The 20,110-nt window shown below is 34.0% G+C and overlaps 1 protein-coding gene across 10 annotated transcripts in view; it reads left to right on the top strand.

Moving 5' to 3' along the window:
* The window catches only part of PTPN13 (protein tyrosine phosphatase non-receptor type 13), a 204,391-nt gene that overhangs the window by 49,157 nt on the left and 135,124 nt on the right, over window positions 1-20,110 (top strand). For all 10 annotated transcript variants that reach the window (XM_036026875.1, XM_028505529.2, XM_036026879.1 and 7 more), the window contains exon 3: window positions 19,729-19,907. In XM_036026875.1, the coding sequence (XP_035882768.1) occupies window positions 19,729-19,907 (179 nt within the window). The remainder of the gene's footprint in view (window positions 1-19,728; window positions 19,908-20,110) is intronic.

The following is a 20,110-nucleotide window of genomic DNA, read 5'->3' as shown; positions in this document are numbered from 1 at the left end:
TGTGGTTATTATTTATTGAATAATCTCATACCTGAGCATGACTTTGTTGAAAGATATTATATTCAAATGAGTTTCTCCTCAGAGGAGGTAACATTTAAAACTTTTTTCAAACGTATAATTCTAAACGTTTAGATAGTAGTGATATAATAATTGGTTTTCCTTGTGATATATATGTTTCTTAGTTTTATTGTCTTATTAAAATGTGTGATCTGTGTGATACTTTTTAGAATTTTTTGAAATTTAGTTGCAGTCTTACACATGGTCTGTTTTTGTAAATAATCTGTGGGAATTTGGAAAGTATATGTTATCTGTTTCTAGGGTATATAACTTGAGCTTGTTCATGCTTGTGCTATGAAAATTTTTCTGTGTTCTTATTATTTGTCAAGTCCTTATAGTGATATTTTTGTCTGTCTTACTACTGTCATGATGTGTTTGCATGCAATTTTTTGTGATATGTATAATGGCTAATGACTAATTTAAATGGATTGGATCTTCTATCAAGATAAAATAACCCTTTTTTTCTTTTTATTATTCACCTTAAATTCTATCTAGTCTGCTCTTTATTTTTCCATTATCATATTATTTATTTTTAAATATCTTATTGTTTTGCCATTACAGTTGTCCCAATTTTTCCCCTTTTGCTGTCCTCCACCCACCCACTCCCCCATTCCCACACCATTGTCCATGTTCATGGGTCATGCATATATGCTCTGTGACTAATCTCTTTACCTTCTTTCAATGGCCCCTTCCATCTTACAGCTGTCTGTTCCATGTTTCTATGTTTCTAATTCTGTTTTGCTTGTTAGTTTATAAGGGAGACAACATGGTGTTTGTTGTTAGTTTATTTTGCTCATTGGATTCCACTTATAAGTGAGATCATATGGTATTTTTCTTTCTTTGATTTATTTCACTTAGCATAATGGTCTCCAGTTCCATCCATGCTGTCACAAAAAGTAAGAATTCATTTTTTACTGCTATGTAGTATTCCATTGCCACCTCTGCTCATTTTCCTTGCCATTTACCTAGAATATCTTCTTCATTTTCAAATGATCTGTGTTGAAACTTTTGCATTTCTTATAAATAGTAAATAGCTAGATTTTGCTTTTATGCTCAGCTGAGGAGATGCTATGTATTCAAAAATTAAATGTGGCCATTAAAATAAAAATTGTGGAGAAACTTTATTAAAGGTCCTTTCTTCCTAATTATATGCTTCTCATTTCATCTGATTGACTGAAAAACATAGCTTATATCAGAGAAAACATACACATTTAAGACTTTAGCTTTTACATCATGGATAAACTCATGCAGTGGCTTAGTGGTCCTAGATAATTTAAAAACACTGTCATTCTCATACACATTCTGGATAACCTTTAGAACTGAAATTTTTGCTGCCTTGGAAAAATTATCTTACAATTTTATTAGTTGCCCCAAACAGTGCATTTTTAAAAAAATTATAAAACTATTGCTCTTTGCACAAAATAGATCTTTTGAATCTATTTTAAGGTATTAAGGGGTTTTAAGATATTACAGTAACTGGTTGGTTGTTGTGAAAATTGCCTCTTCATAACTAATGAGGAAAAGACCTAATCTCTCTCTTGCTTAGGCAAGGATATAAATCCCATATAAATCCCTTTTATTATGTCTATTGTCATTTCTGGTTCCCTGTTTAATGAATAAAATAATAAATTCATTAAATTAGTAAATTAAACAGTTAAAAAGATAATAAAATGAAGCATTTGATAGAGAAAAGTACTACAAAAAAAACCCCAAGCAAAGTTCATTGTCCAAATAAAAAAATTCAGAGTTACCACCAAGTGTCCTGGGAGAAGTGAGAGGAGCATATTACATTTCATATTGTTTTTGGAAAACAAATTTGGATATGGTTGCAGAGAACAGGGCATATGAATCCTTAGACTGTACTTCATTATAAATGCTAATTTGTTATATGCATGAATGAAAACTAAAAATTACTACAGATAGCTGGGACAAATATCAAATAAATGTCTCTGCTCTTCACTCATTAAAAAGTTTAAAAATTAGAATTAGCAGATACTTGTTTAAACAAATAATCTTACTAGAAAATGATCTATTATTTTATGAGCAGAATTACATGAAATATTAAGTTCTGTCTGACTTTGTTTTATAGAATTGCTTTCATTGAATAAATACTTTTAGGGAAATACCCGTATCATTAAAAGGGAAAAATATACACACATATATATTTATGAAATTAAAGTCTTGGAGCTGGAAAGATCTTAATCCATTTCACTAACCATCTTTAGGAATAAGAAAACAAGGCTTAGTTCCAATAACTTATAAGAATTAATACTGGCAGAACAGAAATAATATTAACTATTTTCAAGTAAGTCTTGCCCTGGCTACTGTGGCTCAGTGGATTGAGTGCTAGCCTGCAAACCAAAGTGTTGCCAGCTTGATTCCCAGTCAGGGCACATGCCTGGGTTGCAGGCCACATCCCCAGTAGGGGGCACATGAGAGGTAACCACTCATTGATGTTTCTCTCCCTCTCTTTCTCCCTCCCTTCCCCTCTGTCTAAAAATAAATTTTAAAAAATCTTAAAAAAAAGAAAAAGTAAGTCTTTATGAGCAATGTCTCCTTAGAGTAGTAAAATTTACTTCATGTATACTTTATGATAAAGTTTTAATATTGATAGCTCTTCTATGTGCATAGCAACAAGATATTTAGAAAAATATCTGGTGATGCCTTGATAGGTGTGGCTCAGCTGGATAGGCATTGTCCTACAAAGTGAAAGTTTGCTGGTTTGATTCCAAGTCAGGGCATGTGCCTTGGTTTTGGGTTGGATCCCTGAGCAGGCACATCTGAGAGGCAACCAGTCGATGTTTCTTTCTCTTTCTTTCCTTCTCTCTAAAAATAAATAAATAAAATTTTAAAAAATCTGATGACAAAAGTGCTATCTCTTTATATTATACAGATATTAAAAGAATAATAAGGAATATTATTAATAGATTTGTGGAAAACTTAGTAACTTCCGTCAAATGGACACCTGAAAAGACACAAATTAACAAGAGCTCATTCACACAAAAAAAGATTATTTGAATTCCTTATATCTATTCAGATGATTAAATATATAGTTTAAAATGTCCCAAGAAGAAAAATCCAGGCCCGTATTGCTTCATGGGAATTTTAAAAATTTGAAGAATAAAAAGCAATTCTATATCAAATGCTTCAAGAAGATCAGAAATATTTCTGAACTCATTCTATAAGATTAACCTTACTATAATATCAAAATCAGATGAAGACATTAGGGAAAGTATATCTATAGATTAATATACCTTATGATCATTAATGTAAAAAGTCTTAAATTTTAACAAATTGAGTCGTCCAACAACACATAAAAGTGTATCATGATCATATATCATGATCAAGTAGATCCTAGGAGTACAAGACTGATTTAACATTCACAAATCAATCAGTATAATTCACCATATGTATAAACTAAACATAAAAGCACATGATCATCTCGGTAGATACAGAAAAAGAATTTAATGAAACCCAACATTCATTCCTGATTTTTTTTTAAAAACCTGCCAATAAAAAAAGAACTATCTCTATCTGATAAAGGGCACCTACAAAAAACATTATTTGTAACACCATACTTAATGGTAAAACATTGAATCTTTTCCCCTAAGATCAGAATAAGAATTTCTGCTTTAGTTACATATATTCAGCATTGTACTCAAAGTTCTAAACAGTGCAGTAAGGCAAGAAGAAGAAATTAAAGGCAACTGGATTAGAAAGAAAGCTATTTACTTGAAAGTAAAACTATTTATTTGAAAATTACATGAACGTCTACATAGAAAATTTGATGGGATGCACACAAAAAGTCTCTAGAACTGAGTTCAGCAAGTTACAGGGTACAAAATCAATATAGAAAAATAGGTTGTATACATACATAGTAGCAATGAACAAATAGAAAATTTTAAGTATCATTTTATCTTATTTTTATTTATTTATTTGAATGTTTATAAGTTTATCTGAGGCAAACACATGCCAAGGAGCAAGATCTCAAATGTTCCCGAGATTAAGTTTTGCAGCTTCTTTTATGCATCTAAAATTGAGGAAGGGTAAGGAAGATTACAGGGAGAGAGGAAGCAATTCAGGAATGGGACTGCAAAATAGTTAAAATTGTGTTCTCTCTGGGGATTGGCCTTGTGAGGATTGGGTTACAGAGTAATTAAGATTATATGTTCTCCTCAGGGCCCTGAAAGGGGGCACTTGAAAGGTATGTTAACCAGTGCACAGAAACAATGGACAGGGCTTGCTTAAGGCAGTGACAAGTCTTTTAGTAAAGAAGTTGGATGCCTCGGGCAGGACTGCCACCATAATCTGCCCAGATAGGAATTTATGATCAGATCACACTGTGAGGCTATTTTCCATAGAATCCCTATTTTCATCCACAAGAAGGCAACCTTTCCAGATAAAGTAAAAGTATTCTTTGTTACAGATACACACAGGGCCTGCTCCCGGACCAGAAATTTCAAATCAGTTCTCAAGGTCCATTAATAGGAGAAGTGAAATTGAACTATAATCTGAGAGTTGAGCTTTGGGTCTTAAGTTGTGATTAGTGATTGGTTTCTGAAAAGCCTGGTGCTTCCTAAACTGCAGCACAACTTTGATCTTCTTTGTCACAAGAGAATTAAGGCCCCTAATGAGGAAATTTGGCTTCTGATGAGGAAGAAGCCAAATTGAGATTTTTTTCACAAGTAAGTAGTACATTGGAGTCAGGAAGCAGGAGTGGAGGATATCCCCCTCTGAGGCAGGAATGGCATATGTCCCAAGGCCTAAATATAGAAGCAGAATGTGAAGAGATGAGTTGGAACACACATGAACAACTCCAACAAAGAGCTGAGATACAGTGTTCTTGCTCTGCCTCTGAATGATGTGTGGAACCAAAGCGCACAGAGGTTTACAAACAGAATTGCTGATAGATCATAGTTTTCTCCTAGAAGCTCTGAGATAGTCTAGCTGGCTGTCTGTGAACAAGGAAATAGACTTGGTAAGAACTGAAAGATGAAAGGCAACTTTTTCTGCATTAGCCCGCCCAAGAAACAACTAGGAAAGGAAAGTGGAAAACCTCCATAGGATGACTCCCTTGATTGAATCTTCACAGTGCTCTGTAATTAAGGACCCTAAAGAGGTGTCTGCACATTAAAAACAAAACAAAAAAACCTGTAAGACTAAAGGCTGTCTAGATGAGAGATGCCAGATGCATGGCATAAATGCCACCCTCTTCCATCCCATGCCATGACAAACACCACCAATTAACTATGGTACTTTTTCCTGCATAGATTGTGATTTTTCTGTGTTGAGATCTACAAAATTGTGAAGACCACCTCTACCCGTATGACTTATTTTTTTTAAAAAAAACATCAATGTGTGGTTGCCTCTCGTGAGCCCCATCCTGGGGGTTTGGCCTGCAGCCCAGGCATGTGGCCTGACTGGGAATTGAACTGGTGACCCTTTGGTTCACAACCGATGCTCAATCCACTGAGCTACACCAACCAGTGCCCCCATCTGAGATTTTATCTTTTCAGTTGGAATGTTACTGAACAGGGACCCAGTTAGAGTCAGTCTGCCTCAGGCAGGCCTGTAGTGTGTGGGTTCTTGACTTTGTTCAGGAAAGATTTCACAATATGAGTCCAAGTGATTTTGAGAAGACGTTTGTCAAAGCTGAGGACTGTGAAACAAGGGAAGCCTTAGAATAGAAGACACAACAAGATAGAGCCTAAGTCAGAGAAAAGGGGTTCTTGGAAACAGGTACAGGGGATTAGCCTGGTACAAGCTGCTGCTGGCTATTGCTCCTCTGTAAAGTACTATTTTAAATTGTTAAAAATGTAGAATATGAATTATGAAATTAAATGAAATAATCAGGACTAAACCTGATAAAAGATGTGAAAACTACAAAACAATGCTGAGGAATTAAAGAACACCTGAAGAAATGGGAGGGCAATGCTGTTCCTGGATCAGAAGACTCAGTATTGCTGTCATTATTCTCTAAATTTTTCATATATTCAGTGCAATCCCAATGCCTTTTTTAATAGAGATTTGTGAGTTGATTCTAAAATCTTTAAGGTAATTCAGTGGACTTAGAGTAGCCAAAACATTGAAATATAATAGAACAAAGTTTGAGGACTCACATTACCTTATTTCAATATTTATTAATGTAGTTACATTAACTACATTAGACAGATAGATCTGTGGAACATTACGAAGTCCAGAAAGAGATCCACATTATGTGGTTGACTGATTTTTGAGAAAGATGCAAAGGATAGTCTTTTCCATGAATGGTGATGTTACAATTGGATATCCATATACTAAACAAAAAATGTACTGGGTAAAAAATAATTTTGACTTTTACCCCATACTACATATAAAAACTAATTCAAAATAGGTCACAGATCTAAATATAAAAACTTAAAATTACAATATGAAAGTTCTCAAAGAAAGCATAGGAGATATCATTGTGACCCTGGGTTAGGGAAACAGTTCTTAGATATGATACCAAATGCATGATTCATAAAAGAAAAAAATGATAAAGTAGAGTTTGCCCAAATTAAAAACATCTCTTCTAAACACATTGTTAATCAAATGAAATGGGGGGTCAAAGGGTGGGAGAAAATATTTGCAAGTTCTGTAACAGATAAAGGACCTATGTCCAAATTACATCAAGAACTCTCAAAACTCAATAGTAAGAAACAAACTGTCCCCGCAATGAAATTGATCAAAAGAGTTAACAGATATTTTACCAAAGAAGATATACAGATTTCAAATTTCAAATAATAACATGAAATATTAGTCGTCAGGAAAATACAAAAGTCTAACATCATTAATCATAAATAAAGAAGATGCAAATTATAACCACAGAAATACTAGTACATATATATGAGAGCATTTAAAATGTAAAAGACTGCCGGGGTGGAGGGGAATAGTGGGGGGTAAACACAGACAACTGTAAATGAACAATAAAGTAATTTAAAAAAATAAATAAACAAAAATAAAAGACTGCCATACCAAGAATAAGGAAAGACTTGGCAGCAAGTAAACTCTTACACACTGCTAGTGAGAATGTAGAATGATATGGTTTTACATCTTGGAAACTTAATATTTTCTTAAAAAGTTAAATATACACATGCTACCCAAAAGAAATGAAAGTATATGTCCATACAAAGACCTGTACATGAAAGTTCGTAGCAAGTTTATTTGCAGTGGCCAAAAGCCATAAACCAAATGTTTATCAATAGGTGAATGAATAAACAAATTGTGGTACATCATGTAATGAAATACTACATGGCAATAAAAAGGAGTGAACCATTGACATGTGCAACAACATAGGCTACTTTCAAAATAATGAATTATGCTGAGTGAAGGAAATTTGGCAAAAATAATACATGTTTTATGATTCTAATCTAAAATTCTAAAAATGCAACCTAAACAATAATGATAAAGTTAACAGTGGTTGCTTGAGGATGAGGATGAGAGTTACACAAGGGACCAGGAAGCTGGGATTACAAAAGTGTATGGGGAAATGTTTGGGTGGTGGATATGTTTATTATCTTGATTGTGGTGATAGCTTCACAAGTGTATTCATGTCAGAACATCAAATTGTAGTCTTTAAGTACCTGCAGTTATCTGTGTCAACTACACTTCAGTTAAAGGTACTTATAAAAAGTACATCATATTTTCCAAAAATTGTTTAGTTTTTAAATTTAAAGCTTTAACCTTTTTCTTTATTAATTTGAAATTCATTGTTTTTAAAAAGAAAATGCTTTCCAGTCAAAAGCCACATATAGCTAATGGCTACTGCATTGGAATGTGTAGATAGAATATAATGTCATGCCAAATTATGGTTCCACAAAAAAAGTAAAAACAATGCATTTTCATATGAAAGCTGATAGTATTTACCATCAAGAAAACCCTCATTGAACAAACTACTAAAAGATGTATTTCAGGCAGAAGGAGGAATAATTATAAAACCAAAGATGGAAAATGTAAAACTTTCAATCTAGTAGAACCAAAGAATAAGTAACTCAGTGTGTCAGAAGGGAGACAAAGCACTAAACTTTTAAAATTTAATTCCTGATTTTTTAAGGCCTTTATAAAAAATATAGAAAGTTTTATGAATTAAAAGCTTTTCCATAAATATTGTATAGTGTATGCAGCTTTTAAAAGACCAAAACCTAACTCGTCTATATCACATTTATAATCATCTACAATCATAATTTGTTGTTGGACAGGGCGCATCAGTTGCCTTAGACATGCTACATCTTGCCTTGCATTCACAAGGCCAGAATTAACAGGTTCTGCAAGTTAAATGTGTTTGAACCTGATAAAATTACTGCATTTGTACCCTGGAAACAAACCATAAAACATGAAATTAGTTTAATATCTATCATTTTAAAAATGAATAATGTGGGTTGCTTAACAAGTACATGAAGCACTTAGAGTAAACCTCTTTTCCCACAAATACACAGTCAGGGCACTTGTGATTTGAAATTATTTGGCTCTGCATTTTATAAACAAACCATTTTATAAATTTGAAGAGTCATACGTTTAGAAGGAAAGTTGCTGCAAGTCATCCCTTCTGTCTCTAGTGCCATTCTTGCTGATATATATATGTAATTTTACTCACTGTATTTATTGTTTTAATTTATATGTGTGTAGGGACTTTTTAAAAATAATGAGGTATAATGTATAGTGTAAAAAACATTATTCTTAATGGTACAGCTTGATGAATTTTATGAATATATACACTCATATAAACATCAGCATCACCACCAATCAGTGCTAGAAGACTCCTTCAGGCTCCATTGTAGTCAGTCAATTCTAGGTCACCAAGAGTAATCATTTTTATGACATATCACATAGATTAAGTCTTGCCTGAAAATAAACATACAAATTTAATCATACAATGTGAACTCTTGTGTTTTCTGCCTTCTTGTACTCAACACTCTGAGATTTATCTGTTTCATGTAACCAAGCTTTTTAAAGAAAACACAGTACAATTGCTTCACTCTTTTCTCAAGTAAAGAAATTGAAAGGTGGCTTTGTGCCTTGTATCATTTAGTAACAAGTTAAGATTTTTACTTTTTTAGAGTGATGTGCACCAGTCATGGTTAACGTTTTTATGAGAAATGTGTCCTTAATATTTCTTCTTGAAAAATGGAATAGTTCATGGAACTATTGGAAATGTAAATGGAGGGAGAGGTGAGACCTGAACAACCAGAGAGAATGGCGTTAGTGATCACAACAATATTTTTCATAAGTAGTTACAGGTCAGGGTTATGTGGATTTATGTCATCATAAATAAACAAGTTCCTCTCTAGAAAACGGTATACTTCCTTCTTTCTCTGGAAACTGAGAATACATAGTAATCGTCACTGACCTTTTTATTCAGTTCTCCAAAATTGAGATAAATGCTAGTCTCCCCTTGATATTATTGGTTTTTCAGTCTTTGTGTAGATTCCAGGCCCTTGAAAGTAAAGAGAAGTTGCTGAGGTCATTTTTTGAATTTTGTTTTCTACCCCCACCCCTAGCTTTACAGATAGCAGGAGTGGAAGATCTCCTTTGACATGAAACTTTCTATTGAAAACAAACAAAACCCCAAACCTGTGGTTTTATAAAAGACCTTTGCCATAAAACTTACCTCTATTGCTAATTACCTGAGTAGTTTATTTTGTCTGGCAAGTATAATGTGGCAGCTGTTTGATCTACAGAGGCCATATCATAAAGTTGTTAGGTGGCAAAATTATGCCAGTGCTTTAAGAAACTAGCAATAAAATCATGTTTTTAAATAGACTTTACCATTCAAGATTAACATTTTTATAACTGCTTGAATAGGTTGGTCAAATAAGATATGACTTGTGTATTTTAGGAAAGAACTACTCCAGAGCAAAACTTTTGAGAAGTGAACTGACTAAAATACTACATTTATGTAGAATAATTTTGCTCTCAAAGTTTGGATCTTCCTTGGAAAAATAGAAATTGGTGTTAATCTCAAGATATTATATAGGTACTGGTTGTATGTGTAATAACACATTCATATATCAATGTGGAAGAGAGCAAAGGTGTTCACCTCAAGGCTTGAGGAGGTACAATATAGATATTAATTGGATTTATAGAATAGGTCAGAGAAAAAACAAAATGTGTAGGCAGTTCTTTTGTAGTTTGCTTTACTTTAGGAATGAGATTTTTAAACAAGCCAAATAAAGATAATTTTTTTAGGTGGGTATGGCAATTTATTCCTAAATGCACAGTCAGTGACATCCCAAGTTTGGTGTCATTTATTCAACTTCTTCCTTATAAACAGAGAAGAACTACCTTTAAACTCATTTCTAGTTTAAAATTATTTGGGATAATTATTTTGCCTTTCTAATATGAAATTACTTTATTATAATTTTGATAAAACAATTACTTGTAACACTTTCTGGCTTGCCCCCCGAAGTCCAGATGGTTGGAAAAAAATTTTGTTTCAGTGTTATAATGAACAAAGCTGACACTTCCTTTAAATCATATTTGAAAACAGTAACTAAAAGTAATAGAAACTGGAAAATAAAATTAAAGATCCAGAGTATTCTCTCTTGGTGAATAATTTAGAGTTCTTGGTGTTGGAAAGTTGAAAAAAAAACTTTTTCTTCATAATGGAGTCTAAAATAATCTTTGTGTGTGTGTGTTTATGTGTGACCAGCAATATCTAAATTGATGTTATTGTCAGAGCAGAGTAGAACAGGGCACCTTTAAAGGGTTATGGACCTATGGAAATATAGTTGACATTGTAAACATTTATTATTTTCAAGTATTTCAATTGCATTATTATAATAGCACTGTACCCGATCTTTAGGAAATTTGCATTTCTATCTTTAAGCCACTTATGTTCTGGAAGAAATAAGTGAAAACAGAGTTACAAAAGCATTTTGTTCAGTACTTTGGCATGTAAATTTGGGGTGGGTACTTTTTACTGTTGAGAATACGGAAGGTTGGTGGGAAACATGGAAACCAAAGAAAAACAAAGGAGGAACTTAATATATCAAAGGAATGAAGTGGGCAGATTCCTCAGAATATGATACAGATGCCAAGAAGAAATGAAAGGAACTGCTACTATTTCTTTCATATGCTTGGATTAGGTGGCCAAGGAGATTTGCCGAAGAAGAAAGCAAATTCTTGGAGGCTCACTTCCTTCTATGCATATTGTCCAGCCATTTAAACCTTGTTACTTTTAATAATCATAACCAATTTAGTTTTACTAATATAGATTGCCTATATATCACTCTTTAAAAAGATTTTATTTATTTATTTCGTTTTAGAGAGAGGGGAAAGGAGAGAGAAAGATAGGGAGAGAAACATGATGTCTGAGAGAAATAGCAATTGGTTGCCTCTCTCATGCCCCTAACTGGGTCTGTGGTCCACAATCCAGGCATGTGCCCTGACTGGGAATCGAACTGGCAGCCTATCAGCCTGCAAGCTGGTGCTCAGTCCACTGAGCCACACCAGCCATGGCTGCCTATATATCACTTTTGTTAAACTCAGGTCTCATTAGTGTTTTGTTACCAAGATGCAGGATTGGAATTATCTTCAGTCTTGCAAGTATACAACAAAACAAACTTAGAAGCCTAATTGATAGAAGCCATACCAAGATTCCAGGGGTTGTGACTTGCATAGGTGGCTTACATGTGTTTAGTATTTTTAAAAAAGGAATAAAAATTAAAATATTATTTGTGTTTGTACAATAAAATATCATTACTGAAAAGAAAAATATCTTTTGTCTCCTATTCTAGTGAAGAAAAACTCATAAAATATCTATTTAGAATGACAAATTTGCATAATTTTGTATTAATCAAATGTTATAACTTCTATTACAAATAAAAAATTTTCTAAAAGTATATGCTGACACTATAGTTTATATATGTACATTCAAATAAATATCTTCTTTGGTAATTTGTGTTATACCTAAAGATAATGATAAGATACAGTAAAATACCTATTTCATATATGTAGCTACTTAATAAGTACTAATTGGCTTGATTGCAAAATTTTAAACCAGTTATTCTAAATTGAGGATCTAGGTTAGCTAGGAATACCATGTAATAAATAGGACACTTATCGAAGTATATTCCCCAAGGAATTAAAGTAAAAATTAGAATTATTTTAGGATACTTTGTAACATAAATCATCTGTATTTACAATATGACATCTAAGAAAGAGATTTGCATGATTAGCAAGGTCTGGAAACTACTGTATCAGAATGTAAGTATTTGAGGACTAAAGGCGTGTTGGAGTTTATGAAACGCTGTTGGATGCTTGGCTATAGCAAGAATATTTAGCCCTCACTGGTGTGGTTCAGTTGGTTGGGCATCATTCCACAAAGCAAAAGGTCTCTGTTTCGATTTCTGGTTAGGGCATATGCCTGGATTACAGCTTTGGTCCATTCAGGAGCCTGTGTGAGAAGTAACTGATTGCTGTTTCTCTCCCTCTTTTTCTCCCTCCCTCCTACTCTCTCTAAAAATAAATAAATCTTTTAAAGAAAAGAAAATTTACATGATGTAAAATGTCTTTGGAAAGACTAATACTGTCAATTTAAATTATATAGATGTCTCAATTCCAATCATTTACACAACTTTATTTTCAAATTGGGATTGCTGTTCTGTTTTGTTTCACGTTAGAGAAAGTTTTAGAAAATAGTAACACAGTTTATGGGGAACTAGACTTCCAGCCAAGATGGAGGTATAGGCAGATAAACTGTACCTCCTCGCACAACCAAAAGAAAGACAAGAACAAATTTAAAAACAAAAAACAACTAGAACTGCCAGAAAATGGAACTGTATGGAACTGTATGGAACTTTGACAACCAAGAAGTTAAAAAAGAAACATTCACCCACATTGCGCCACAATCCAGTGACATGGGTTGCCCCGCCCTGGTGACTATCTAAGACTATGCACCTTACAGCATAACAGGAGTGCCAAGATGAAGAAATATGGTCCAAATGAAAGAACAGATCAAAACTCCAGAAAAACAACTAAGTGACAAAGAGATAACCAACCTATCAGATGCATAGTTCAAAACACTGGTATTCAGGATGCTCAAAGAAATAGTTGAATATGGTCACAAAATAGAGGGAAAAGTGAAGCTTATGCAAAGTTTAAAATAAAGAAAAGTATACAGGGTGCCAACAGTGAAGGGAAGGAAACTGGGATTCAAATCGCCAATTTGGAGCAGAAGGAAGAACTAAACATTCAACTGAAACAGAATGAAGAAACAAGAATTCAAAAAAAAAATGAGGGGAGGCTTAGGAACCTCTGGGACAACCTGAAATGTTCCAATATTCAAATTATAGGGGTGCCAGAAGAAAAATAACAACAGCAAGAAATGGAAAACTTATTTGAAAAAATAATGGAGAACTTCCCCAATCTGGTGAAGGAAATAGACTTCCAGGAAGTCTAGGAAGCCCAGAGAGTCACAAACAAGTTGGACCCAAAGTGGATCACACCAAGGCATATCATCATTAAGCTACCCAAGAATAAAGATAAGGAGAGAATCTCAAAAGCAGCAAGAGAGAAGAAGACAGTCACCTGTAAAGGAGTTCCCATAAAACTGTCAGTTGATTTCTCAAAGGAAACCTTGCAGGCAAGAAGGGACTGGAAAGAAGTATTCAAAGTCATGAAAGGCAAGGACCTACATCCAAGATTACTCTGTCCAGCAAAGCTATCATTGAGAATGGAAGGGCAGATAAAGTGCTTCCCAGATAAGGTCAAGTTAAAGGAGTTCATCATCACCAGGCCTTATCATATGAAATGTTAAAGGGACTTATCTAAGAAAAAGAAGATCAAAACTATGAGTAATAAAATGACAAAATGACAACAAACTCACAACTATCAACAACTGAATACACAAAAAATAAGCAAATAACCAGAACAGGCACAGAATCACAGAAATGGAGATCACATGGCGGGTTATCAGTGGGGAGGGTGAGAATGGAGGCAAAGGTACAGGGAATAGAAGCATAAATGTTAGGTATAAAATAGACGGGGAGGTCAAGAATAGTATAGGAAATACAGAAGCCAAAGAACTTACATGTACAACCCATGGGCATCAACTAAGTGGGGGAATGCCGGTGAGAGGAGAGGTGCAAGACAGAGGGGAATTAAGGAGAGGGAAAAAATGGGACAACTATAGTAGCATAACTAATAAAATATACTTTAAAATAAAATAATTTATGGGAAATGAATAAAATTTCAGTTGAGAATGAAACTGTAGTATGTAGTATAATTTTCAGTTAACCTTTAATTATCACAAAGCTTTACTATCAAGAAAATATTAAAATACAGGGGAAATATTCTTAACAGTTTATTCTTATTTGTGCATTCCTATACAAGATGATTAATAATGTATATGCTTTATGCTCACATGAACTAAAGTTTTGAGAGAATTCCGTATTATAGTGGGACTTCATCCGATCCTTCAGGGTTTGAAACAGTGGTCTCTGCATAATTTTTTTGCCAAGAACCTTGATATCACATGTAAAATGGGAAGACTACAGTTTCTCTGTTTGTGCCTAAATAGGCAAAAGATTTTTCAGGTCAATGGGGTGTCATTGTTCTAAGTCTTTCGACGATTTCATGATACTTTTGATTGTTTTTTTCTTATCATGTTTGTTACCCAGTCCTGATCATTTCCTTAATACCATACATGGAAAGCCAAAATATAAAATGAAGGGAGCCATTTAAAAGAAATGGCAAGATCTCTCAGGAAAAAAATATGTAGAGTTGGGTCTTAGTTGAAAAGATCATTGGAAGGAAGTGCTAAGACGTTTCTTTGCATATCAAATTTCTGTTTATTTCTAACTCTGGCTCTAGCTGCTTGAAATTCCGTTTAAGCAACTTTTTCTGTGGAATGTTGGTAAAGTCTATAAATAGAGTCATCTGACTACTGGAATCAGTTCACATCAGATTTACTTTTTCATAGTAGTAGCATTCTTCAGGACAATCACACAAGTAAAATATTATAGGACATTAAATTATAGGCTTCTGGAATTCCATTTTAAAATATTGTTTTCATAGCATTCTTTGAAGGATTTTGAATACATTTGCTTTAAATTCCTTCCTTTTAGTTAGACAATGAGAGTAAATGAAACACATTCTAGTCACAATTCTAAATTTACTCACTTGTATGTTTGCATAACTCTTTACAATTATTTAAAAATATATTTTGTAGTTTAATTGTTTTCTAAAGAATTCAGTACAGCCCTGGGCAGGTGGTTCAGCCAGTTAGAGCATTGGTCCTATGCACTAAGGGTTGTGGGTTCAATCCCCAGTCAGAGCACATACCTAGGCTGTGGGTTTGATCATCTCCTGTCAGGGCGCAGATGGAAGGCAACTGATCCATGTTTCTCTTTTACATTGATGTCAAATCCCCCCACCCCCACCTCCATCTCTCTCTAAATTCAATAAAACATATCCTTGGGTGAAGATTAAAAAAGAAAACAAAAGGATTCAGCACTTGAAGTCATGTGTGTGTTTAGGGAATTCCATAGCAATGTAGTTTGTTGTCACAGGTGCTTTGTTACAAGACATTTAAAAATCACATATGAAAACAGTGAAAGTGTTTGTGTCATTTGTGGGTGTGTGTTTTAACAAGCAAAAATATGACCCACCTTGTTAATTGTTTTTCACTGTTCATCATTGCTCTGTCCAAAATTCCTGCTCTTCCATTTATAAACTTAATTATTTCCTGTCTATATACCTTTGTTTTGGCTGCTTTTTTTGTTTGTGTTTGTTTATTTTTGTTTTGGGAATCTTCCACCTATTATCTATAGGGCCACATATAAGAAATAAATTCTCTTTTCATTGTAGTTCAGGGAATTTTGCTATCCTCTAAATCATTTTTATATTATTTTTTCTCTTTTAGATACCTTATACTTTCTACTATACATATATACATACATGTATTTAATCTTTTCAATAGTATTATGGATTCTATGAGCAAATGACCTATAATGTTTAAAGATGTATAGTGCTTAAATTGGGTTTACTGTAGATGTTTAGTAAAAACAAACAAGAAAAAATCCTACCTGTTATATAAAGCAAAAGTTAAAATATGCAGTTCTTGCCAGAGTAATAAGTTTTGCAGACCTTGTTGTGCCAGTAAATGAATAAATCTCTTAGTGATTTTAAAATGAAAAGCAATTGTGGGTGGCTTTCACCTTTGATTTCACTTCCATGCCACCCTATCAGGGAGGTGTAGTCTGTGGCAAGGGATGATAAGGGGGATGAGTGTGGCAAGCTCTTTTATGATCTGCGTGAATACCCGCATCCAGGATGGCAGGACAGGACATAGCTTTTAGACTCCTGGGAGTCATTCATGCCCCTGTTATCTGTGATTCCCAATAATTTATAAATTCAAGTGGTAACAATTATAACAGAAATCATAATACTGTCCCTAAATAAGTAATTAAGCATAAAGCTTAGAATTCCATCTGCCTGTCCTAGGTTCAGGATGGGGTATGGGGGAACTGGATAGAAAGGTAATAAAAGTAATTAATTAAAATAGTGGGTAAAGATTGATATTGATGAGTAAAAGGAAAAGTGTGACAGGGAGATTACAGCACCATACTTGCATGGATGCCCAAGAGAAGAAGAACATGGGAAAAAAAGACTGAGAAGCAGTGTTGAGGTTGGTATACATTAGGGCTTAGTCCTTGGTCTTGATTTTTTTTTCTGCCGTAACACACTTTTTGGTGATCTCATCTAGTCACAGGGCTTTAAATAGCATCTACTGGGTCAGTTAATTCTAAACTATGTCTTCTGACCCCTTTTTCCCAAATTACAGATCCAGTTGCCTACTTACACCTCCATTTGAGTATCTGACAGGTATCTTAAACTTAATAGGTTCCAAAGTAAAGTTGTAATTCCAACTACCATCTCCCAACCTCCTACCTCAGCAACTTGCATTATCTGTAACCTTCTCTGTCGCAGTTGATGGTCTTCCATTTTTTTCTTTATTGAGACCAAAGTTTTGGAGTCATCCTGATCCCTCTCTTTCTCACTTCACATCCAGTCTGTCAGAAAATTTTGTTGTCACTGCATCTACTGCCCTCCCTCAACTCAAATATGTTGAGTTTCCAGCAGGTTCACACTACTCTGCTGCACCCACTCTGCTTGGAGGCCATCATCATCTCAGACCAAATAGCAGTGCACAGCGATTCCAGTTGGTCTCCTAGTGCTTATTCCCTTCATTTGCTAATTTGAAAGGAATTTATTGTAGATGCTTTTATAATGATGTGACATATGATACCTCAATATTTTGAATAGCATCTTTGGCAAAGAAAATATTGTTCTGCCTTGTTTGAGTTTTTCTCTAGCTAGATTGGTACTTGTTCTTGAGATACCTAAGAAGTTTTTGACAGAAAATGCATAAAGTGGCTATGAAAAGTAACAATCTACCTATGCTTACCAGCTGCAATGATTCATTGCAAATGAATCATATGGCAAAATGTATTTTGCCATAAGAATTGTGAGTTGTATTTTTTTAGCAGCTTACTGCGTGGATGCATTATACTGTGGAGAGCATTGTTTGTAACTCAGCTTCAGTTGAACATAAGATGCACTGACTGATTAAAACATGCTTTCAAACACATTTTTCTCACTTGACACAGTTATTAAAGACCTGTTTCAGGTTTATAAATAGTCAAGAGAAGAAGTATACTTGGTTTATCAATCTTTAAAGGAGGAGTGAGTTTTAATAGTTTATTTTTTTGTTGTTGACATAAAGATCAGAATCTTGGCCATAGGTAGAGATTAAAAGTCAGAAAGGATAAGCAATTCAATTCTAACAAAAGTAGTTTTTAGGAACACATAGATACTGTGTGTTTGATAAACTGTTCCAAAGACTTTTGTCATTTTCTTATGATTTGACAGGGATATCAGTATAACCCATTCAGAATGAATAATGATGGCATTGGAAGTCACAGGCCTTTTGTGATTTTCCTATAGCAGTTTCTTGAGTCTACAATCCAATTCTCTTTGCAGTTGTCTTAAAATCTATGTTAAAGACCTCTGGTCAAGATGGCAACACAGGCAGAAAAAGATAGAAAATCTTAAAGTTAAGCTATTACTTAGAATAGAAGGGCAGATAAAGAGCTCTCCATACAAGAAAAAACTAAGGGAGTTTATGACCATCAAGCCATAATTATATGAAACGTTAAAGGAACTTATTTAAGAAAAAGAAGAAGATCAAAACTATGAACAATAAAATGGCAAAAGTACATGTCTATCAACAATTGAATCTAAAAAACCAACTAAGCAAACAAGAAGAATAGAGACAGAATCATGGATACATAGAGCGCTTTGATGGTTGCCAAATGGGAGGGGGTTGTGAGGTGAGAGGATTAAGAAGTACAAATAGGTAGTTACAAAATAAATTGCCATGGGATGTAAAGTACAGTATAGGAAATGGAGTAGCCAAAGAACTTACATGCATGACCCAACGACATGAACAATGGTGGGAGATTGTCTGAGGGAGTGGGGTGATATTTGGAGGAGTGCAAAGGGAAAATCAGGAAAACTGTAATAGCATAATCAATAAAGTATAATTTTAAAAAATGGAAAAAAATCCTATGTTAACTTATTTTTTTAATAGGAAGACAAAGTAAAGTACCCTCTAATAAGTCTGTTTTATTGAGCCTACTGTATAGCTTGCTTTTGGAAGGACTGTTGAAATCTTAGGGAATTTTTTTTAATACTCTTAAACATGAGCTGTTAGGCACCCATACAGGCAAACATTAAAATAAAATTAGAGACCATTATCACATTTGATAATATACAAGCTGCCAGAAATTCTAGTGAAATAATGGACAGATGCAAACAAAACAAAATCCACATTGGGACAAATAAATCTTTTTTATTTTATTTATTTTTAGAGAGGGAAGGGAGGGAGAAAGGGAGAGAGAGAGAAACATCAATGTGTGGTTGCTGGGGGTCATGGCCTGCAACCCAGGCATGTACCCTGACTGGGAATTGAACCTGCAACACTTTGGTTCGCAGCTCGCACTCAATCCACTGAGCTACACCAGCCAGGGTCAAATAAATCTTTTGACACACAAAAAAAGAAACTTTCATTGTAGTTGGGAAGTTTTACTAATTTCAAATTTGATAATTATCAATTGAATTATTTCCATCAGTTTCAGACCACTATAATCTAAATCAGGGTATCTTAACCCGTGGTCAATAACTGGGCTACAAAAAGATCTACGAACCCTTTTTGTATACAGAATTTGTTTTTAAAGGCAATTTCCTTAAAAGACAGATCATAGCATTCACCATATTCTCAAAGGAATCCATGATTTGGGGAATCCATGGTTTAAGAACTACTGATCCTTATATCTATCTTTCTCACTGTGATAAAGTTCTTAAACCAGTTTTAAGTCTTGTGACTAACAATGAAAGTTCTCTATTTATAGTTTCTAAGATCTGTCTTCTGGGTTTCAAAAGATTAAGCTGAATCCAGGTACTGTTGTTAATAATACTAGCAGTAGTAGATATGTGAAACTCTCTTTTGAGTTAGTGTATTAACTTTATAGTTGCCATATAATATGAATAGGCTGGGATACTCCTTTAAGTGATCTGTATGTAGTTCCTCTAATTATAATTTTAAGCAATTATCTTTCCTTTTTTCTTTTATTTTGTGCGGTTACAAATCAGTAAGCATAGCTGATCCCGCTGCCCTTGGCTTTATCATTTCTCCGTGGTCTCTGCTGTTGCTGCCATCTGGTAGTGTGTCATTTACAGATGAAAATATTTCCAGTCAGGATCTTCGAGCATTCACTGCACCAGAGGTTCTTCAAAATCAATCACTAACTTCTCTCTCAGATGTTGAAAAGGTAACTCTTACTTTTTGCTTGATTTTGTTTTTTATTTTGTTGGGGGTTGGGAAAGTAAAGACACTGGGCTACTCTATCTCAACCCTTGGATGAAAAATGCATTGATTTTAAAGTAATCATATGTTTTAAGAAGTTCATTTTTATTTTAAGAATTCAAACTTGTTTTATAAAGGTTTTACAGATCTAAGAAAAAAGGAAGAAAT

Source organism: Phyllostomus discolor, chromosome 1, assembly GCF_004126475.2.
Source record: "Phyllostomus discolor isolate MPI-MPIP mPhyDis1 chromosome 1, mPhyDis1.pri.v3, whole genome shotgun sequence".
Classification (NCBI taxonomy): domain Eukaryota; kingdom Metazoa; phylum Chordata; class Mammalia; order Chiroptera; family Phyllostomidae; genus Phyllostomus; species Phyllostomus discolor.
The sequence above is the reverse complement of the archived record's forward strand: the minus strand, read 5'-3'. Positions and strand labels throughout refer to the sequence as shown.